The 23,442-nt window shown below is 46.9% G+C and overlaps 1 protein-coding gene across 4 annotated transcripts in view; it reads left to right on the plus strand.

The window, feature by feature from the left end:
• LOC134350972 (pleckstrin homology domain-containing family A member 2-like) overlaps positions 1–23,442 on the plus strand; it is a 125,569-nt gene that overhangs the window by 66,498 nt on the left and 35,629 nt on the right. For 3 of the 4 annotated variants that reach the window (XM_063056907.1, XM_063056909.1, XM_063056908.1), the window contains exons 5-6: positions 2,452–2,549; positions 7,244–7,384. In XM_063056907.1, coding sequence (XP_062912977.1) covers positions 2,452–2,549; positions 7,244–7,384 — 239 coding nt within the window. The remainder of the gene's footprint in view (positions 1–2,451; positions 2,550–7,243; positions 7,385–23,442) is intronic. The other variant, XM_063056910.1, reaches the window with a different exon arrangement.

A 23,442-nucleotide genomic window follows, 5' to 3' on the forward strand; every position in this document is an offset into this window, starting at 1 on the left:
AACACACCACACGCCTTCTTAACCATCCTATCAATTTTACCACTGTACCATTGGGAGCATATTCACCAACTGCATCTCAGTGTGGTATGGCAATTGTCCCGTATCGGACCGCAAAGCACTCCAGTGTGTGGTGAAAACTGCCCAGCGGATTATTGGCACCCAATTGCCCACCATTGAGAACATCTACCATAAACGCTGCCTGGGCAGGACCAAAAGCATTATCAAGGATGCATTTCACTCTAACCATGGACTTTTTACTCTCCTCCCATCCGGTAGGCGCTACAGGAGCCTCCACTCCCACACCAGCAGGTACAGGAAGAGCTTCGTCCCTGAGGCTGTGACCCTGCAGAACCTCACATTACAGCGCTAAGCAGTATTGCATCCATATTGTACTGTCTCAGTACTTTTATATTTGTATGCTGTAGCACTTACTTTTTATTCACAGTTATTTTGTAAATAACACTATTCTTTGCATTTCTGGTTAGATGCCAACTGTGTTTCATTGGCTTTGTATTTGTACTTGTCACAATGACAATAAAGTTGAATCTAATGTAATTAATTTGTGTAGCATCTTTGAGGGATCTGCGGACGTGGACCCCAAGACCTCTCTGTTCCTTCACGCTGTTAAAAATCCTGCCATTAACCCTTCACTCTGCCTTTGAAACTGACCTTCCAAAATGAATGACTTCACACTTTTCCTGTTGAACTCAATTTGCCACTTTGCAGCCCAGCTCTGCGTCCTATCAATGCCAAATGCTCAACAAAAGGAAAATTTATTATTCAGGTACACACGTGTCACCATATAGAATCCTGGGATTCTTTCTCTTGCGGGCATTCACAGTAAAACCAAGAACCATAATAGAATAAATTAAAGGCCACACAACAGGATGGACAGGCAACCAATGTTCAAAAGACGACAAACTGTGCAAATACCAAAAGAAGGAAATAATAATAAATAAATAAGCAATAAATATCAAGAACATGAGATGACGAGTCCTTGAAAGTGAGTCCATAGGTTGTGGGAACAATTCAGTGATGGTGTGAGTGAAGCTATCCCCACTGGTTCAAGAGCCTGATGGTTGAGGGGGTAGTAACTGTTACTGAACTTGGTGGCGTGGATCCTGAGGCTCCTGTACCACTTCCTGATGGCAGTTGCGAGAAGGGAGCATGTCCTGAGTTGTGGAGGTCCCTGATGATGGATGCTGCTTTCCTGTGACACTGCTCCATGTAGATGTGCGCAGTGGTGGGGAGGACTTTGCCCATGATGGACTGGGCCGTATCCACTACGTTTTGTAGAATTTTCCATTCACGGGCATTGGTGTTTCCATACCAGCCCATGACGCAACCACTCAATATGCTCTTCACCACACATCTATAAAAGTTTGACAAAGTTTTAGATGTCATACCAAATCACCGCAAGCTCCTAAGGAAGAAAAGGCTTAAAAGTACTTGAGTCCTGGGGACAGGACGGGTCCTCCGAAATGATAACACCGAGGAATTTAAAGTTGCTGACCCTCTCCACCTCTTGATAACTTGTGTTGTAAATGCACCTTATTATTTGTTAACTTATTTGAGGTAATATTATCTTATATGTTGTGTATGAATTATCCGTACTTCCTTGTGCACCTTGGTCCAGAGGATTGTTGTTTTGGGCGTTATACAGTTGAAATGCAATAAAGTTGAACTTAGTCATCGAGCACCACAGCACAGATGCAGGCTCCTTGGCCCGTCTAGTGTGTGTCGAAATATTATTTTACCTAGTCCTTTTGATGCACACCTGTCCCATAACCCTCTATACCCTTGCCATCCATGTATTTATCCAAACTTCTCTTAAATGCTGGAATCAAACCCGCATCCACCACTTCCGCTGGCAGCTCGTACCACGCGCTCATCATTCTCTGAGCGAGGAAGGTCCCCTTAAATATTTCACCTTTCACCCTTGACCTATGACCTCTAGTTCTGGTCTCACCCAACCTCAGTGGAAATGGCCTGCTTGCATCTAGCCCATCGATACTCCTCGTAATTTTGTGTACTTCTATCAAATCTCCCCTCATTCTCTTAACGCTCCAGGGAATGAAGTCGTAACCAGTTCAACTTCTCCCTGTAACTCGGGTCCTGTCTTCTGGGGAGTTCTGAAGGACAGCAGAGTGCTGGTCAGCTCCACTTAGCCAGCCAGAGACTCCCCGCAGGAAGAGGTGTTACAGTATAATCGAGAGCAACACAAGAGGTAGAAGATGCTTGAGGAAATCAAATGAAAGGTCTCAACTGGAAGCACCAACTGCCCGATTTCCTCTGTAGATGCTGCCTGAGCCACTGAGTTGCTGCAGCATCTCGTGTGTTGCTCGTAGAAACCGCCGCCTGCATACTCCCAGCTGAATCCAGTTACTACTTGCTGTCTCAGTGAACTATGAGCCAACATGTCTAACAAAACCATTTCTGTTTCGATTGCAGTTATAAATGCAGGCTTGCGTCGCTACTTCCTTCAGGCCAACGACAGGAAGGATCTGCTGGACTGGGTGGAAGCCTTGAACAAGTCCTGCAAGATTACAGTAGGTGTTACTTCCCACTTCTCCGCGTGGAGGTCCCACCCCTGGGTAGCCCCTGTGTGGTTGCAGTGGGAGGACTGTGCATAGTGGGGGAGTTGTGCTCCTTCACCCCCCCCCCAACCAATCCGCTCTTGGATCACCCACCTCTGGGTTCTGAGCAAGGAGGCAGCTCCCCCACCCTTCCCCAAAAGAGTGGGGGCAGGTGTGAACAGGAGAAGACTGCTCAGCCCTTGCTGATGACCCCACCCTTTGGTTAAACTGTCAACCATCTGTACCTCCCCTTTGATTTCCTGCCCTCCACCAACAGAAAGCCCGTCCTGACCTGACATGGCAGTCGTGTCTCTCCCCCCGGCCTGTGTCTGATATCATCATCACTCAAACAAAGCCAGCGGTGGGTGGGGAGGGGGGCAGAGAATGAAGCAAATGTGGCTCAGTGGAGAAGGGGGTGGATGAACGTGGATCAGGGAAGAGTTGGGACGGGGAAAAGGCAAGACGACTGTGTGGGGAGGCTAATCTGGAGGTTTGCATGTTGGACGTGGCTTCCTTTCACCACGAGACTCAACGGCATAGTATGGCAGCTGGAAGGTAGGTACGTATCCTCCCCCATCCCGAGCTGTGTCCACAGCTGTTCCGAGGGACAGGCCTGTGATGCTGATGTAACTCTCGGACTTTGCAAGAGCAGTAGGGATTGGAGGAGGTAGGGTTGTTCGTGGCAGCCTCCTCTATCGATGCACAAACTAATTAGGGGCAGGAATAGGCCATTCAGCCCCTCAACCCTGCTGTGCCATTTAGTCTGTTCATAACTAATCAGATTGTAACCTCACCTCGGTGTTGTGCACTGACAGTGACCTTTCACCCACTTATCAAACATGTACAGTATGTATCACCACCTTAAAAAAATTCAAGGACTCGTGGCCTTCAGAAAATGTGTCTCATTCTGGCTTAAATGGGCTGGTCCTTGTCACTTGGCCAAGTCTCCTGATTTGAGATACTCCAAGAGGGAACTATCTCTCCTCATCCTCCTGAGGAGGAAGGGAGAGGCCCTTTCCCTATCTTCAGTGCTTCAGTGAGGTCCCTGTCCCTCTTTTGAAATACCAGTAGAGTCCGTCCAACCTTTCCTCAACAGACACATGCCCGTTCCACAAATGGTATCTGGGTGTTAGTGGCACAGAGAGTGCTTTAAGCAGTCAAACTCCCTTTAAAAACTCTGATAGGTTATCAGCCTGAAACCTTCCTTCTCCACAGATGCTGCCTTACCTGCTGAGTATTCCCTGCACTTTACCTTTGTATTTTGTATTAAAAATGCTTTGCTAACCCAGCGCACAAGTATAAACATAAGTAAGTCTAGGATTTGGTGGTGTACGCAGGCAGCTTGATTGTTTTGTGCCAAATGTTCATTTAGGGGTTTTGGAGTTAGTTGTAAGCTTCAGCTCTGCTGTGGATTGTTGGGGGAGTGGGGCGTGTGGGTAATCTTTTGCTTCTATGGTACAGGGTGGGAAGGAAGCAGTTCTGAGCCTCTGCGGCACTGATAGTTGGTGGGATTTGGCAGGACTGAGAGAGACCTGGAGAGGGCAATGGTTCCAGTTTCGTTGTGGGACGCGGTTTGCAAGAAGGCAGAGTAGGACATCTGGTGTGGTGGTAGTAAAGCCAACACACCAGGGGTGTAACTAGCCCTCACGTACAAACTGACGCTCTGGTGCAGTATTGAGGGGAGGTGCATTATTATAGGCCGGCCGTTAACCCAGTGGCCTTGACTGCAGTCCCAGGTGGCTGGCAAATTTCCCAAAGCCAAGTTCTCTCCAAGGTCCTCCCCAGCATTCATCCATCTCAGGAGTTCGACGAAAAGCTTTTTGATGGGGTTGTTAAGAAGGCCTATGGTTTGCTGACCCTCATTGCTTGGGGGATTGAGTTGAAGAGCTGTGAGGTAATGTTGCAGCTCTCAGCTTGCAGATCTGGCAAGTTCGCACTGAGAATATTGTACACAGTTCTGGTCTCCTCATTTTAGGGAGGATGTGGAAGCTTTAAAGAGGGGTCAGAGGAGGGTTGCCAGGATGCTGCCTGGATTAGAGAGAACGTCTTGTGAAGAACGTCGGAGCGAGTTAGGGCCTTCCTGTTTGGAGCAACAGAGGATGAAAGGCGATTGAGAAAGTCTTTAGATGCTTGAAATCCAAGCAACACACATAATGCTGGAGGAACTCAGTGGGCCAGGTAGCATCTTTGGAAAAGGGTACGGTCGACGTTTCGGGCCGATGTTGGACATCAATAGGACGTCCACTGTATTCTTTTCCATAGATGCTGCCTGGCCTGCTGAGTTCCTCCAGCATTCTTTGAGACGATGAGAAGCAACTTGATAGAGGCGTACAAGATTATGAGAGTCATAGATAAAGTGTAAGTCTGCAGCATTCTCCCTGTAGTGGTAATGGCCAATACCAGAGGACGTGTGTTTAAGGTGAGTTCAGGGAAGATGTCGGAGGAAGGTTTCCTTGTACAGAGATTGGTCAGTGCCTGGAACACACTCCCAGGAACGGTAGTAGAGGCTGATAATAGGGGCAATTAAAAGACTCTTAGATGGGCACATGGACGTAAGAAAAATGGAGGGTTATCTGCTGTGCAGGAGGGTTAGGTTGATCATGGAGTAGGTTTACATAAGCTGACGCAACATTGTCAGGTGAAACGCCCGAACTGTGCTGTTCTATGTTAAAGCTGTCAGTTTCTGGCCAGTCACAGGTGACTGTTTTTTGGGGGGGAGGGGGATCTTGCTCTGCGTTTACATCAGCTGTCATATTTCCCACATTATAGTGGTAACTCATAGAAACGTTGAACCCTGAGCAGCCTCACTCCCTGGTGTCTTTAGTTCAGGTCAGCCTGGGCAACGTTAGCGAGCTATTTCATGTTCAGGAAGTGGTTTTGCGTTCTTGCACCCTGTTGGTTTCCTGCTGTCACCCATGGCCTTTGCTCTGCATTGTGCACATTTGCAAAGAGAGGGCTCAACCCCCTCCTCACCCCGGTTCTCAGCCTCCCTCTGCTCCCCTCATTGATATATTCTTGTGTGGGTGAGCGTCATAGAGGCCAAATGGTGATCGTGGCCAGGTGATTGTGGAGTGGCGAACAGGACATTCTCCCATGAGAACGATGGTAGGTTACACAACATAGAACATATCAGAATATGTCTCAAGACACGTTGCAGTTATCAGATGAAAAGTTGTTGCCACACACCATCAGACAAATGACCAAACACTCTTTATGAGGTTAGGTTTTAATGGGACGTCTGTAACGTGGAGCCGGCCAGTGGTACAGTGTCATCAGCTCTGGACTTCGAGGCCAGTGGTCCCAGTTTCAAATCCGGCCGACTCCTTCCACGCTTTCTGTCTGTCCCAGGTTGAGTGTCGAGCTCGAGTAAAAAAAGCAGACAAAAATGCCAAAGAAACGGCAAAGTGCCACCCGATCCGCCACAAGGCGCAGAAAGGAACAACGACAAGCAACTTTAAGGTGGGGGAGAGAAAGAGCTGGGGCAGGTTTTGGAGGGGTCTTAGCAGTTTTTGGCTGAAAGCACGGCTGCTGAGATTGGAGCAAGAAAACGCCGGGAAACTGGAGGAGATCTTGTGTTGACGGGATTTTTGGTGGGATTATGAATCGGTTACGAGACAGGAGAATGATTTGGGTATAGGGAGGTGTAAGACTGTGGAGAGATTTCAGGAATGATGTAGGTCAGTGGAGGGGCAGGAGTAACAACTTTGTGGGAGATGGGACTTGGGCAGCAGAGCTCTGTGGGGCTGAAGTTCATAAGGGATTCGGAATCAGGAGACTTGGCCAAAGAAACGACAGAGGGTCTTAAACAGACTGAGCCCGAGTTGGCTGATGTGGTGAGTGTGGTCACGGAGGTCTCAGTGAGACCTGCAGCTCATCTCCTTGCCACGGGCAAAGCGAGGCTGTGCACTGTTCAGCTCTGGCAGCTGCCAGGAACGGGGATGGGTCAGTAAATTGGGAAACAGGGCTTGCAGTGGGAGCAAAGGGCGACTGTCCCAGCGTTTAGGAAATCCCTGCTACTCCAGTCCTGGGTTTCAAAGAGCCATTGTGCTAGTTCAGAAGTGGAGGCAGGGTGGGAGGGGTGGTGTTGGGGTTGGTATCAAGGGGGTGGCCGTGCTGAGCAGTTTATAAAAAGAATTGGATCACGAGGGTTAAGGATTAATTCTGATGAACGTTACCCTTGAAGGAGATCATGTACAAGGGTTCTCATTCCTCTGAGTTGTGGTGTAGTGCTGATAAGAGTTTAGAGACAACTGTGGTCAAACACGGGCCTCAATATACTTTTATCAGTTGCTGTGAGCAAGCACCACTCCCAAGTCACTGAACGTTCAGGGAAAATTTTCCTTGGATTGAAAGCCTTGTACGGTTTGGGAAAACTCAGTGGGAGAAAGGAGAGCCGCAATAATAGCTATGCATCCTCTGCACGTTTCTGGTGGGCAGAGGAAGAGAAGGGGCAGTGAAGTGCTTCACGTTTACTTCCTGCTAACGCCGTTGTATTAGTCTCCCGAGACCCCACGTCTGGCCCCTCTCTGACCAGGCCAGTGACTTCACACCCGATGAAGTGCCAGGCCACGTGGGACCTCCCCCGCCCTCCCCCCCAAACAACAGTGAAGGGGGAAGCTGCTGGTGCTTTTGGCTTCCTCAGTAAATTTCCTCTTTTATGTTGGCAGGTCCCAAAGGGCAAGGCAAATGACCCTCAGCCGAGCACCGAAATTAATAAACCTCCAGCGGAAGCCCAGACTGGGCGGAAACAGATCCCCTACAAGACAGAAATCATTGGAGGCGTTGTAGTGCAAACGCCCATCACTCAGGTGAGAGGAACCCTCTTCGCCACAAGCCCTCCTCGCCTCTCCCACCCACTCAAGTGCTTTTTAGACCATGCAGAGTTTTATCTTGATGGATCAGAAACCCTTTTCTCACCAACTGCTTGGAATTTCATTGCCCCTGTAATGGGAGAAGCCTCAGAGGGGGTGGTAGATGGAACTAGAGAGAGCAGAAGTGATGAAGGAATGGGCTTCGAAGAGAAACAAATGTGAATTTCTTGGTGCCCCTTCGCCACAAGGAGTAGTAACTGACAGCACAATTGTTGAAACTGGAAGCGTTATCGCTAATTTTCAACAGCAAGCTCCCACATTAGTTAACACGTGAGAATGACCAAGGAAGCCCTTTGGAGGACAGGAGCCCAGAGCTTTGGATCATTGATTCAGAGATGAGAGTTCTAATCCCAGCATGGAAATGCGAGTATTTAAACAGATTGTTTTAAAAATCCCATTTGGTTCCCTCATTCCTTCAAAGGTGAAAATCTTCCTTCTTTTCCTAGTGTCGCCTATTTGTGACTCCAGGCACGTCATTTTGGTTTACTCTTACTTGACTCTCAATTCACGGCCATCTAGGAACGGGTAGTAAAGCATCGCAGCCTAAAGGGTCTTGGCCCAAAATGTAGGCTGTCTATTCCCATCATAGATGCTGCCTGACCTGCTGAGTTCCTCCAGTATCCTGTGTGTATTGCACTGGATCTCCAGCATCTGAAGAATCTGTTTATGGGTTGTTAGTGTTGGCACTGCCAGTACTGTCCGTACCCTGTAAATAAAACCATATGACATGGGAGTAAATTAGGCAATTCCACCCATCAAATCTCTCTGCCTTGTGATCAAAATAAAGTTCATTTACATCTGCCTGGACAAGCAGTGAGCATGAAATACTGGCCTGATGTTTGTGCTCAGAGCCCAGCAGCTCTGACCCAGAGGCAGGTGATCATCAACACAGCGCAGCCGAGCATTGAGAAGGGAGGTGGAGAGTTGGAGTGGAGGGATTTACTAAAAGCTGAACCTACAGTTGTTGGGCCAAAGGGCTGGGGAGTGTGGCCCAGGATTCAGAGACCGGGTGGTTCAGTGTCGTGTGACACTGAGGAAGATTCGGGGAGTGTAGCCCAGGATTCAGAGACTGGGTGGTTCTGTGTCATGTGACACTGAGGAAGAGGTGGGGAGTGTGGCCCAGGATTCAGAGACTGGGTGGTTCTGTGTCATGTGACACTGAGGAAGATTCCGGGAGTGTGGCCCAGGATTCAGAGACTGGGTGGTTCAGTGTCATGTGACACTGAGGAAGAGGTGGGGAGTGTGGCCCAGGATTCAGAGACTGGGTGGTTCTGTGTCATGTGACACTGAGGAAGATTCGGGGAGTGTGGCCCAGAATTCAGAAACTGGGTGGTTCAGTGTCATGTGACACTGAGGAAGATTCGGGGAGTATGGCCCAGGATTCAGAGACTGGGTGGTTCAGTGTCATGTGACACTGAGGAAGAGGTGGGGAGTGTGGCCTAGGATTCAGAGACTGGGTGGTTCAGGGTGTCATGTGACACTCTGAGGTTACAGAGAAAGTGGTGCTTGGATCTGCAGTGGGAACTGTTTCATTCTGAGAACATTGATGGTGGTAATTGGTTTATTATTGCCATGTGCTAAGTTGTGAAAAGTTTTCGTTGGTGTGCCATCCAGACAGATTTTGAGGTACTGTGTTTCAAACTGGGGAGAAAAGCAGACTATACCGAAAAAGTGCAGCACAGATAGACAAACTGTGTCGGTCTGTACCGTTCCTTTGGATTCATCAGCTGTGTGGAGAATGGGAGCTGTGCTATGTGGGCTCGTCATATCATGCTGCTCTGATTTGTGTACCTGTGTAGATAGTTAGGATGCAACATCCGTGCTCACACGATTTAAAAAAAAGAGAGAATGAGAATTTCAGCTTGTATACTGTATACATTATCTGATATTAAGTTGAATCATTTGAACCGTGGTTGACTTGATCAACAGAGGGCCTAAAGAGTGGAATGGAGTCTGTCTCTGTCCTTGCGTCAGACATGGCTGGAAAGTGTGTGCTTTCTACTCTGCTCCAGCTACTTCCCATTAGTCCAGTGGTGCACAGCTTAAGTGTGGAGTCGATTTGACCTTTGACTCGCATACGGGACCAAGGTACAGGATTTGCTGCACTATAGTTCTTCAAACCGGCATTGTTATAATTGCAGGCTTGCATCTCTTGCAGCTGGGGAAGCAGACTGCTGGTCTTGCAGATTTGCATGCAGTGGTGGGTGAGTGTGAAATGTACATCCTTGCCCTGCACCTAAAGTTTATGCAAACTGTACTCAAATTCTTCTGGCACAGTTACATGAAACTCTTCCAAGAAAGGAAGAACCAGGATTATTATCCCTTTGCATGTTGGCTATTTGGCTGCTGGATAATTAAGGGAAGGTCCCTAAAGGATGACATTAGTGAAGCACCAACACAGAGGCTGTGTACAAGAAGGGCCAAAGTGGCTTCTACTTCCTGAGGAGACTGAGGGTCTTTGGAGTATGTAGGCCTCTCCTTCTGTTGACACCAGTACAATTAGGGTTGCCAACTTTCTCACTCCCAAATAAGGGACAAAGTAGCAGTCAAATATGGGACACTTGTGTTTATCCCGAGAAAGACTACCATGGCCATGAAGCCTTGCGCGGGCACCTGTGTGTGCATGCGTAACGTACGCATACATGATGTGCCCATGCGTGACATGACGATTTTTTTTCTACAAATTGGTTTTGGCTTAATCTTCCCTATTCTGTTCAGTGAAACTACACTGTACATACATTATTTCTGCTTTATATAGGCTGTGTATTTATCATATCATTCCTGCTTTTACTATATGTTAGTGTTAGGTTTTATGTGTTATTTGGTATGATTTGGTAGGTTACTTTTTGGGCCTGGGAACGCTCAAAAAAAATTTCCCTTATAAATTCATGGTAATTGCTTCTTTGCTTTACGCCATTTCGGCACGAAAGGTTTCATAGGAATGCTCTACCTTAGCGGGGGAAATACGGGACAAGGGCGGTCCCGCATGGGACAAACCAATTTAGCCCAATATACGGGATGTCCCGGCAAATACGGGACAGTTGGCAACCCTAAGTACAATCTTCTATATGGTGGTGTGCTGGGACAATGGCATCAACACGGGTGATGCCAACAGGCTCAATAAACTGGTTAGAAAGGCTGGCTCTGTTATAGGAGTCCAGCTGGACACTCTGGAGGATGTGATAGAACAAAGGACCCTCTGGAAAATCCTGGCAATTCTGGACAATGTTTCACACCCTCTGCATTCCGCCTTGGCTGATCAAAGGAGCACTTCTAGTATAGACTGAGACAACTGTTTTGCTCCAAAGAGTGCTATATGAGGTCATTCTTGCCCTCTGCCATTAGGCTCTATAATGAGTCAACCTATAGCCAGGGAACTGATGCCCCCACTCCTGATAGACTGTGGTAACTTATCTTTTATTATTTTGTACTTCTCTTCTAGTATTTGTATATCTGTGTACTGGTAATGCTACTGTGACACTAATCTCCCTTGGGGTCAATAAAGTATCTATCTATCCATCTAATGTCAAAACCCTCTGCTTTGACGTTGTAGAATCTACTTCAAAATATAATAAAGGTGCATGAAATTTAATGTACTCTGAATATGGGGTTAGAATGTCATTCGCTGGGAGATAGTTTGATTTAATGCTTAAAAGGGGGCTTCAGTAACACTGTCTTTTGTTTATATGACATTTTTAACATGGCATCCCAGGAGGATTATCAGCCCGAAGGTTTATTTCCGTAGAAAGAGAGGTAGAGGGGAAGAAAGCTTGAAGGCCTTCACAACAGAAGAGCTCGCAAGCAGTATTAGATACAGTAAGGACAGGGAAGGGAACAGAAGCTAAGGATACAGTATGGGGTGACCTGGTCTGGAGAAGATTACAGAGAAAGGGGGAAGATGGCATCATAGTCTGTACGGCAGTAGGCAATAACTTTATTGCTCAACCAGGAGACTCTAGAAAGCACAGGTGTGATGGGGTTATTGGAACACAGCAATGGAATTTCGGATAACCTCAGTTTACACAGATTTGTTTTTTTTTGTGTAATTATGTAGTGTGTAATTTACGTTAATTTAAGCTTATGTTTGTCATGTACTGTGGTGGTGCTGCTGCTCAAGCTAACTTTCATGGCATTTACACCCTGGGTACGTACGCCCATGACAGTAAACTTGAGCGTGATTACTCGATGGGTTCAGAAGAGCTTTGCAGCAAATTCCAAAGGTAACAAAGGCGTGGAAGAAGATTTCAACAGCCGTTTACCTGAGGGATTAAGGATCAACTTTACTCACCATATATAGCCCTACGTAAAAGTTTTCGGCACGTGCCTATAGCTAGGGTGCCGAAGATTTCTGCACTGTACTGTATTGGTCAACGTGGAGCGGAGAGCGAGTTTGTAAAACAGGCAGGAGCAAAGGATGTTGGGAATGGTGAGGGAGGAGTGAAGAGGGGTGGCAGAGATGGGCTGGCACGGATGCAGACACACCCAGCCCTGAGACACCAGGCAAGGTCATCTGCTTCCAAACAGTTGGTTTATTGATATTACAGAATGTCTCTCTGGTGCTTCCTGCTCCCTCCCCTCTCCCTTCCCCTTTTCCCAACCCTGATTCCACTCTCTCTGCCCCCTTCCCATTGTCAGTCCACAATAGAGACCCATATCAGAATCAGATTTATCATCACTCACATACGTCAGGATTTTTTTTTTGTGGCCGCAGTACAGTGCAATACATAAAATTACTACAGTACTGTGCAAAAGTCTTAAGGCACCCTGGCTATATATATGTGCCTCAGACTTTTGTACAGTACTGTACATTTGCATGTACTAGGAGTTTGCTGTGGTATGTTGGTCAGGGTGTGGCATGCAACAAACAAACAACGTTCACCAATTATAAAGAGTGAAGATAAAAATTTACAATGTGAGCAGCATTTATAACAAATGGTTTACCATGTTTGCAGTTGACAGGTCATGAATAGAGGGGTGGTGGTGGGCTAATTAGCGGGATGGAGGTGGATGATGCTATGGAGGCTTTGGTGATGTGGTCAGAAACACCACCAAGTTTGCAAACAGTTCTGATCAGGTGATTTCAAGTCGAACTTCTCAGTACACTGGCTTCATGTGACAGGAAGCAGATATTGGAACTTCACACAAAGAGGTGGGAGGTGAAACCGTTATTTTTTTTTGTGCATTAGCAGAAAGTGACAGATGGTTATTTTTGCAATATGACACAGTAGGAGAGCAAGAAAAGATGATTGCGTGTCATGTGAGAGAGCTGCCTTTATCTCATGTGAAGTGGGTTAGATATCACTAGTTGTGGCACAGTCTCAGCAACCAGTTCATCTTGTGTATTCATGCATTTAAATGCCTATGTGTAAGCTCGTGAATGCAAGCAATCAGTGCACAAAGGGGCTCCAGTCTCCAATAGTGTTTTGGGTTGCGGGGGGGCGGGGTGGGGGTGAGAAATTGCTTCTCGACATGTGGGAGCTTAGAAAAAGAGTTACTGGACTAGCCTAGCAGCTAGAGATTGTCCAGATCTGCACCCTCATGGTGCCCTAGCTCTACCTTGTCCTTTCAAGGCGCAAATAACGTGGAATGTGGCAATCGCTTCCCCAGGGTAGGGAAGTCTAAAGCAACAGTGCAGAGCGCACAGCTTCACTCACCTCAATTCTGAGTGGATTCTACAACCTAGAATCAAGGACGCTGCAATTTATGTTCTTGGTATTGGATTTTGTTTATTTTGCGTAACTTGTCTCCTTTTGTACAGTACTTGTTTGTCAATGTTTGTTTATGTATAGCTTTCCGTAAATCTAATCCTAGCCCAATCACGGGACAATTTACAATGACCCACTCCCGGAGGAATCCCACAGGGAGACCACGCAAGCTCTGTATAGGCAGTGGTGGGCATTGAACCTGGCTCCCTTGTACTGTTGTGCTAACCACAAGGCTGCCACGCTTTTCTGTTCCGTTATTTTCTCAAATGCCTGCAAAACTGAAAGTCAAGGTCGTGTCTGTTACTTTGATAATAAGCTTGGTCTGTAGACGAGACCGGTGGGGCAAAGTTTTAGTTTGCAGACGATGGTGGGTGTACGGAACGAGCTGTCAAAGAAAGTGACAGAGGTGGGCATAGTTTCATGTTTTAAAGGACACTGGAAAAGGTCAGTGTGTAGGAAATATTTAAAGGCACACGGGCTAAAGGCACATGAGTGAGACCAGCGTATAAAAGGCACCTTGTTCTGCATGACCGTAGGGCCTGTTTACGTGCTATGTAACTGACTTCATTGTCAAAGTTCGTCAGAGGTTTGAGGAGAGTTGGAGCAAATTTCTACAGATGTACCATGGAGAGCATTCTAACTGGCTGCATCACTGTCTTTTTTTTTAAAATCTACAGCACATTACAGGCCCTTCGGCCCACAATGTTGTGCCGAGCATGTAACCTACTCTAGAAACTGTCGAGAATTTCCCTACCGCATATCCTCTTTTTCTAAGCTCCATGTACCTATTTAAGAGTCTCTTAAAAAACCCTATTGTAACTGCCTCCACCACTGCCGCCGGCAGTGCATTCCACGCACCCACCACTCTCTGTGTGAAAAACTTACCCCTGACATCCCCCTTGTACCTACTTCCAAACCTTAAAACTAGGCTCCCTCTTGTTGGCCATTTCAGCCCTGGGAAAAAGCCTCTGGCTATCTACACGATCAATGCCTCTCATCATCTTACACACCTCTGTCAGGTCACCTCTCATCTTCCGTCACTCCAAGGAGAAAAGGCCGAGTTCATTCAGCTTATTCTCATAAGGCATGCTCTCTAACCCAGGCAAATCTCCTCGTAAATCTCCTCTGCACTCTCCTTGTATTATCCACATCCTTCCTGCGGTGAGGTGACCAGAACTGAACACAGTACTCTAAGTGGGGTCTAACTAAGGTCTTGTATAGCTGTAACATTATCTTCCGGCTCTTAAACTCAATCCCATGGTTGCTGAAGGCCATCACACCATATGCCTTCTTAACAACACTGTCAACCTGTGCAGCAGCTTTGTCTTATGGACAGGGACCCCAAGATCTCGTTTATCCTCCACAGTCTGGTACAGGAGGGCAACTGCACAGGATCGAAATAACCTGCACTGAGTTGTAAAGCTTATTCACCACATCGTGGGCACCAGCCTCCGTAGTATCCAAGACATCTTCAAGGAGCAGTGCCTCAAAAAGGTGGCGTCCATCATTAAGGACCCCCATCCCTCAGGACAAGCCCTCTTTTCATTGCTGCCATCAGGAAGGAGGTACACCCACTCAACGATTTAGGAACAGCTTCTTCCCCTCTACCATTCGACTTCTGAACTGATATTGAACCCATGAGCACTACCTCATGACTTTTTTATACTGTAATTCACAGTTTTTTAAATATTATCGTGTATTGCATTGTACTGCTGCTGCAAAGTTAACAAAGCTCATGATGTTGAAACTGATTGGGATTCTGAAGGTTTCTGAAACACGTGGTCTTGGCCATTGCGAGGTTTCTGGTTGTGGGAGCTTCCTGTGAGCACAGTGACTGCTTTACTGTGGTTGTGAGGGATGCTATAGTGACAGTTTACTGGGGTTGTGAGGGATGCTATAGTGACAGTTTACTGGGGTTGTGAGGGATGCTATAGAAGTGAATTCCTCTCCTTTTTCTCTCTGTTTGACAGGGACAGCTCAGGTCTTGGCACTGGGGCCTTCGCTCACAATAATACACTTGTACCTGGGGTTGAAAATGAGCACTCCTCATATACGGAAAAATAGAAGATTATTATTCATTTTCTTGAAAGCATTTATGGGGAAAATGAAAAACTACACATAAGCAAAGACTAACAAACAACCAATCTGCAAAAGAAGACAAATTATGCAAAAAAATAAATAATACTGAGGAAAAAATAGGAGGGGCTTCAGGAGGAAGAGAAAACTTTCTAACCACCTCTCTGTTCAAAGCTATGTACTTGATTAAGGGAAAGCACAGTATGAGTGGAGGGGATGTCTTGAGGCTGAGGTAGATGAGTAAGGAAGAGAATGGCTGAGACAGGAATTTCCCTCCCAGGCCCAACGAAGGTGAGTAACGGGCTCTGGGCTGTTGAAGGAGTAGCAGGTCACTGTAAGGCTGCAAAGTGAATGCTTTGGTGTGTTGGGGAGACCCACTGAGGAAGGAAATAACAGATGGCTCGGGTGTCTAGCGTGCTCGGTGGATGGTGGAAGTGGTCGTGCGAGTCTGGTGGGGGAGGACCCCTGGACCGGGTGGAAGGTGATGTCTCATTACATTGAATAAGCGCAGAGAGAGAGAAAATTCAGGGAGGGCCAGGCCCAGGGTGAGTTAACGGACTGTGTGCTACGTCAGGGTCCAGGAGCTTGAGTGGTGCAAGGATTTTGCCTAGAACAAGTACTTTGTATTTGGCTGCACTGGCCATTACATGTTTTGTATCTTTTTACCACAGTGAAGGAGGGCATTTGGCCCATTGAGTCTGTGCTGGCCCTCAGACCAATCCATTACTTCCCTTGCCCCCACTTGCTTCCTCTCTCATCATCCCATCAACAGCTCCCAGTTCACCCAGCATCCACCCACACACACTGGGGGCAATTTACCGCGGCCAGTGAGCTTAATAACCCTCCCCACCGTTCTTGGGATGTGGGGGGGAAACCGGAGCATCCGGGGGGGGGGGGAGCGGAAACTGAAGTGGCCGCAGGGAAGATGTGCAGACTCCACAGGGCACCTGAGGTCAGGAGAAGACTGGATCTCTGAGGCTGAGAGGAAGCAGTACCTCCTGCTGCTTTTCCCTCTTCCCCGCTCCCATATCCGCACTTTCCGAGTTCTTCTGAACATGTTTGCATCTGTAATTACCCCACAGTCGGGCTGTGAAGTTGGGAGCTCCTTATGTGTGGCTGATGTGGGGATGAATGACGTCCTCTGATTTTTTTTTTCCTTGGCGCACTGGCACTACATAAATTCTTGTGGGGGGTGTGGGTGACAACTGGAAGGCCCCAGTGGCTTGGGCCTAGGCCACACCAGACAGCCCTTGAACGGAGTGATTTACAGGGACACTCAACAGTCACATACACATCTGTGGGTCTGGAATTTTAGGCAGAACGTGAGGTTGAAGTCACATAACAGCTCAGTAAAAGTGAAGCTACTGAGACTATTTTTCAAATACATTCTAAATTGATCTAGTTAATGGAATTTGGTTTCCTTCAGTTAATCCTGGGCTGCTAATCCGGTGATCGATACAGAAAGACCTCCCAACTGCCCTGTGGTTGGTTCCAGTTTTGAAGACACGGAAGGCAGTGCAGTTGCTGGAATCGGAGAAGGCCACAGAGCGATAGATAGATATACTTTATTGATCCCGAGGGATTTAGGCCCTGTGGCCCATCCGGTCCATGCCAACCCAGTTAGTCCCAATTTCAAGTGTTTGGCCTATATCCCTCTATTGGGAGCAACAGACAGGTCGCTGGAGGATCTCACAGGGTCAATCAGTATCTGTGGAGGGTAGCGGACAGGCGACCCTCCAGCATCCGGTTCCTCTGATTTATTGCCATCACAGTCATTCCTTGCCTCCCCTGAGAACCCCATGGCCTTGGCACTGTGGTGGGGACGACGTCTTCAGGACAAGACAGAGCCACCTCGCTGCTGTTTAAACCAATAAACGATAATTCAGCAATGGCTAGATTATTTGTTCAGAATCTAGCAAAGTTAAAAGCAACTTGCAAGAATTTGTGGGGCTCAGTCATTAAGGACTCTGGGCACTGCTGCTTAATTCTGTTTCCTTATCTCTTCAGCACAATCGACCACAGTGCAAATCTAGAAAATGCATTTGGCTCCCCATCGCTGTTGCTTTTCCCTCATTAATTTTCTAAGATAGGCTTGTTAACCATTTGGGTTCCAGAGTATTGGTTTGAAGCTTTGCAGGGCACCTTGACATACATAAGAAATAGGAGCAGGAGTCGGCCATCTGGCCCGTCAAGCTTACTCCGCCAATCAATAAGATCATGGCTGATCTGGCCATGGACTCATCTCCACCTACCTGCCTTTTCCCCAAAACCCATAATTCCCCTACTATGCAAAAATCTATCCAACCTTGTCTTAAATAAACTTACTGAGGTAGCCTCCACTGATTCATTGGGCCGAGAATTCCACAGATTCACCACTCTCTGGGAAAAGCAGTTCCTCCTCATCACCGTCCTAAATCTACTCCCCCGAATCTTGAGGCTCTGTCCCCTAGTTCTGACACACCCTGGGTTTGGACATTCTGCATCAGTCTGGAGTGTGGGTTACGGTGCCTAGTTTACTGAGCTGCTAGGCAGAGCTCTAATCCTCTGATCCAGGAGACCATGAGTTCGAATCCCGCCACAGCAGTTGTGGAACTGAAAGTCGAATCATTAAATAAAGGAAAATTCCTGCGGTATAACAAATTGAGCCTCAGTGAAACTTCTAGATTGTTGTACATGTTCATCTGCTATGAATTACAAACAGGAGGTGGCCATTCAGCCCCTTGAACCTGTTCCACCATTCAGTGAGAGCACGACTGATCTGACTGTGAGCTTGGCTTCTCATTGCTGCCTACCCATGGTGACCTTTGACCTTTGCTAATCAAGAATCAGGTTTGCTATCACTGGCAAATGTGAAACTTGTTGTTTTGTGGCAGCAGTGCAATGCAATATATAGTAATAAAAATGATGTATTACAGTAAGTATATATAAAAAAAAATTAAGTTGTGCAAAAAAAGCGAGCAGGAAAAAAATGTGATCTCTACTGAGGTAGTGTTCATGGGTTGATTGTCTGTTCAGAAATCTGATGATGGAGAGGAAGAAGTTGTTTCTGAAATGTTGAGTGTGTGTCTTCGGACACCTGTACCACCACCTTGATTGTAGCAAAGAGAAGAGGGCATGTCCTGGGTGATGGGGTCCTCAGTGAATGTTGTCACCTTTTGAAGGAGTCCTGGATGAAGCAGGCTATGTTTATGACTTTCTGCCGCTTTTTCAGATCCTGTGCAACGGTCCCCCCCATGTCTGTGATGCAACCACTGCCTTAAAGAAATAGCATCCACTGACCTACAAGAAAGGGAATCTCCCTTCTTCCACTTCCACTACCTCGATATACTGATGTGAAATGGTCAGCATGCAAAACAGTGTTTTTTGCTGCACGTGAATATGTGCGACAATAACCTACCAATTTGCCAATTCCGCTATGTGTGACCCTGAGACTCTCACTTGCCCTTATATCCACAGGAGGCAATAAATATATTGGTGTCCCAAGACATTCACATCTCATGAACTGCCTCTTCCTGGGCCTGATAACTGTTCCTTCAATTATTGGGATAACGGGCTGGTCAAAGGCCCTGATTCTGTCTACCTGTTCCCATCAGTTCCAATGGACCTAAATTAGTTTTCTGACCTGGATCGGCTAGATTAATGCCAAGTTTATTGTTGCCACAGACATGGAGAAATAGTTTATATATGTTATGGAAAAATAACTTTTTGCTGCAGCAGTACTGTAAATTACAACATGAGGACAAACAAGTTTACATAAACTAAAATTAAATTATACAGTCCTACACGTGGAGGAGATAAACATGTTTGTGTGAGAGAGGGGAAAAAAACTATAGTCCAAAGGAGTGTTTAGCTTTTTCAGGTCAGCTCAAGAACCTGATGGCATTGGAGGAGAAGTTGTTGTTGAAGCTTGAGAGGCTGGACTCCTGGCTCCTGTACCTCCTGGCTGACAGCATGAGATGGCCTGAAAGGAGGTTGTTTGGCCTGTTGAACTCATGCCAGTTCTCCATTCACTCCCACGCCTTGGTCCTTCCCCTTAAGCTTGCAGTTCCTTCTCGTTCTCTTCAGTTCCTTGTCTTGTGCCTCGGGCCACTCATTTACGGCCCACCTGCAGTTTAAGGAAGGCTCCTCCCCCTGTCGCTCACACTGTTTCCCCAAATAGCTTAATGCACGGGCTTTCCTAACCTTTCACTGTATTCACATGGTGATTACGCATGTAAACCTGCAAATGGTGATTACGCATGTAAACCTGCAAATATCTGGAGCAGTGATAAATAGAACATTGAATCGGAGTGATACATGGCAATTTTTGCCAGTTGTGCCATCCTTTTCCTGACACTGATCTTCTTTATTTTGGTCTTATCATACTGTAATGGTTGAGACCATTCAGCCCTTAAGGCTGGTGCCGGCTCTCCAATCAGGCCAGCCCTTGTTTTCCTTTGCAGTCCACCGAATATATCTTATTTAATATTATACTTCCTTTTTGAAAGTTGCAACTTCTGCTTTTGAGTCTTGTGAGACAGAATCCTCACAACTCAGCAGGTAAACCTAAGAATAACTTGGCTTGTTTCCCCTCTGGTAATCTCGACAATTCATAGACCAACAAGGGTTTGATCTGAGTGACGTTGATAATCTGAGTGTGGCATTGTGGTTCAGGGTTACATGAAAGAGTCATGGGGATGTACTAACAGTCTCCTGAAGGACGAGAACAATCACACCAAAAACTAGATGTCCAAAGCCAAGAGTTTAGTGAAATTATTTTGGCTTTGAACTGCTGCCTGTTTTTCCAGACACAAATTTTGAATGACCACCCACTACTCAAAGACAATAGTGCAGCAGCTCTAAATTTCTTGTAGCCATTTCAATGTAATGTCAGCATGTATCAACTGGGAAGACTCCTGAATCAGGAAAAACTTGAAGGAATGTCAGCGAGGAGTAGAGATTAGTGCCTGGGGATCTGGGAAGGATGGATTCCAGTCAGGATGCCCACAAAGTTTCAAGCTGGAGATCCCCTGGAAAAGTCCTGCACAATGGACTTCGATCCACTAAAGTGATGCTGCCGGAAACCATGATGTAGCCCTTATGAGAGTGTGTGACAGTTAGGAGGCTGCCCAGGATTGATGTCTCCTCACAAAAACTTCTAACGGGGCCAGACAGTTTGGAATCGGTGCTGACCTGACCAATGGAACAGACCATGCCCGGAAGGTAAACGTCAGGGCCATGATCTGGACCTCAGCTGGAAAGTTGCCACAGAGAAAGTTCCTCCGAAGTGGTACACACTGAGTCTTCTCATCAGCAGGTTCCATAATTACCCTCAACCCTGGAATTCATCTCTGAAGGAATGCAATGCTGCTTTAGGTGCACCCGTTAGGCCTGGAGATTGCAAGAGACAGAATTACAAGCCTTACATTTCCAAAAACGCAAGAGACTGGATACTGGGATCTGGAGCAACAAACAATCTGCTGGAAGAACTCAAGAAGGTCAGGCAGCATCTGTGGAGGGGAAATGGGCAGTCGACATTTTGGGTCAAAATCCTGCATCTGGCCCAGTTCCCTCTGCAGATAAGAGAAAATCTTGCAGATGCTGGAAGTCAGGAGGGGTCTCGGCCCGAAACGTCGACTGTTTATTCTTTTCCGTAGATGCAGCCTGACCTGCTGAGTTCCTCTGGGATTTTCTTTCTTTGCCCTTCAGTGATTTGTAGATCCACTGTGTGTATCATGTAATTATGGACATGCAGTTCACGCAGGTTCAGTGGGCCGAATGGCTTCCATTTGTGTCACTTTAGTTCAGTACTTCTGTATTCTAATACATCCAATACATATCTGGGTACAGAGGTGGAAGCTGGTGCTGATCCCACAATAACTGAGAAGAACGTCTACAATAGGAGAAGGGATAAAGCCAGTTGGACCCTCACACCAAGTCAGATAACGGCCAATCTTTTATCTCAGCACCTCTACTCTGCACTAACTGTACGTCATTCCATTCCCTTTATATGTGTGAGAAATGTATTGGGGGTAAGGTATTGGTGTGGGTGGAGAATTGGTTAGCAGACAGGAAGCAAAGAGTGGGAATAAACGGGACCTTTTCAGAATGGCAGGCAGTGACTAGTGGGGTACCGCAAGGCTCAGTGCTGGGACCCCAGTTGTTTACAATATATATTAATGACTTGGATGAGGGAATTAAATGCAGCATCTCCAAGTTTGCGGATGACACGAAGCTGGGTGGCAGTGTTAGCAGTGAGGAGGATGCTAAGAGGATGCAGGGTGACTTGGATAGGTTGGGTGAGTGGGCAAACTCGTGGCAGATGCAATTTAATGTGGATAAATGTGAAGTTATCCACTTTGGTGGCAAAAATAGGAAAACAGATTATTATCTGAATGGTGGCCGATTAGGAAAAGGGGAGGTGCAATGAGACCTGGGTGTCATTATACACCAGTCATTGAAAGTGGGCATGCAGGTACAGCAGGCGGTGAAAAAGGCGAACGGTATGCTGGCATTTATAGCGAGAGGATTCGAGTACAGGAGCAGGGAGGTACTACTGCAGTTGTACAAGGCCTTGGTGAGACCACACCTGGAGTATTGTGTGCAGTTTTGGTCCCCTAATCTGAGGAAAGACATCTTTGCCATAGAGGGAGTACAAAGAAGGTTCACCAGATTGATTCCTGGGATGGCAGGTCTTTCATATGAAGAAAGACTGGATGAACTGGGCTTGTACTCGTTGGAATTTAGAAGATTGAGGGGGGGATCTGATTGAAACGTATAAGATCCTAAAGGGATTGGACAGGCTAGATGCGGGAAGATTGTTCCCGATGTTGGGGAGGTCCAGAACGAGGGGTCACAGTTTGAGGATAGAGGGGAAGCCTTTTAGGACCGAGATTAGGAAAAACTTCTTCACACAGAGAGTGGTGAATCTGTGGAATTCTCTGCCACAGCAAACTGTTGAGGCCAGTTCATTAGCTATGTTTAAAAGGAAGTTAGATACGGCCCTTGTGGCTACAGGGGTCAGGGGGTATGGAGGGAAGGCTGGGTTCTGAGTTGGATGATCAGCCATGATCATAATAAATGGCGGTGCAGGCTCGAAGGGCCGAATGGCCTACTCCTGCACCTATTTTCTATGTTTCTATGTTTCTATGTGAGCAACTTGGGCCGCTTATCTAAGGAAAGATGTTCTGGCCCTTGAGAGGGTCCGGAGGATGTTCACACAAATGATCTTGGGAAAGAAAGACTTGATGCAGGAGGAGCAGTTGATGGCCCTGTGTCTGTAGTGGATGGAGTTTAGAAGGATGAGGGGGAGATCTCATTGAACCTACCCAGTGTTGAAAGACCTAGCTGAGTGGGCATGAAAAGAACACTTCCTTTAGTAGGAGAATCGAGGATCTGGAGGCATGGCCTCAGTAAAGTGACATCCTTTTGGTACTGAGGTGACGAGCAGTTATGTCAGCTAGAGAATGGATCTGTGGGATTCGTTGACACAGAGACCAAGTTACTGGGTGTATTTAAAGCAAAGACTGATAGGTACTTGATTGCTGAGAGGGTTACGGGTGACAGGGAGAAGGTGGGAGAATGGGGTTGAGAAACTAGAATGAGCCATGATTTGATGATAGAACAGACTCAGTGGCCTAATTCTGTTCCTATATGTTATGATCTTATACACCCAGCTATTGAGTCTCCACAACCTCCCAGCACTGAGATCTCTAACAATTCACATCCTATGTCAAGACAATTTTCTCAGCTCTGTCCTGAGTGATCGGCCCCTTATTTTGAGCCATGACTCTTGGTTCTAGATGCCCAGGTAGGGCAAAGATCCTCCCTGTGGCTACTGTGTCAAGTCCTGTAAGATTTGTTGTACATTTCAATGAGGCCTACTCTCACTCTTCTGCTCTGGAGTGACCCCCAGTTCTCCAGGGGGCAGTCTATCTCCCCTCACGACCAGGAACCAGAAGGATTGGTGCGTTGTTTGGTGGTCTGTAGTCATAGGCTTGTACAGCATGGAAAGAGTGAATTCGGCCCTCCGTTGACTAATTTGCACATGCTCATGTTAATCCCATTTTCTAACACTCGGCAATTCAAATGCTCATTTGGACATCGCTGACGCTGTTGACGGACTGTCTCTGAGAGAGCACTCTGTCAGGTCACTGGGCCTGGACACCAGTTCACGAGAGCTACATCTTTGGCTGGGCTGCTCCTGCAGATAAGCAGATCTTCATCACCTGCAGG

The sequence above is a fragment of the Mobula hypostoma genome, chromosome 8 (assembly GCF_963921235.1).
Source record: "Mobula hypostoma chromosome 8, sMobHyp1.1, whole genome shotgun sequence".
Classification (NCBI taxonomy): domain Eukaryota; kingdom Metazoa; phylum Chordata; class Chondrichthyes; order Myliobatiformes; family Myliobatidae; genus Mobula; species Mobula hypostoma.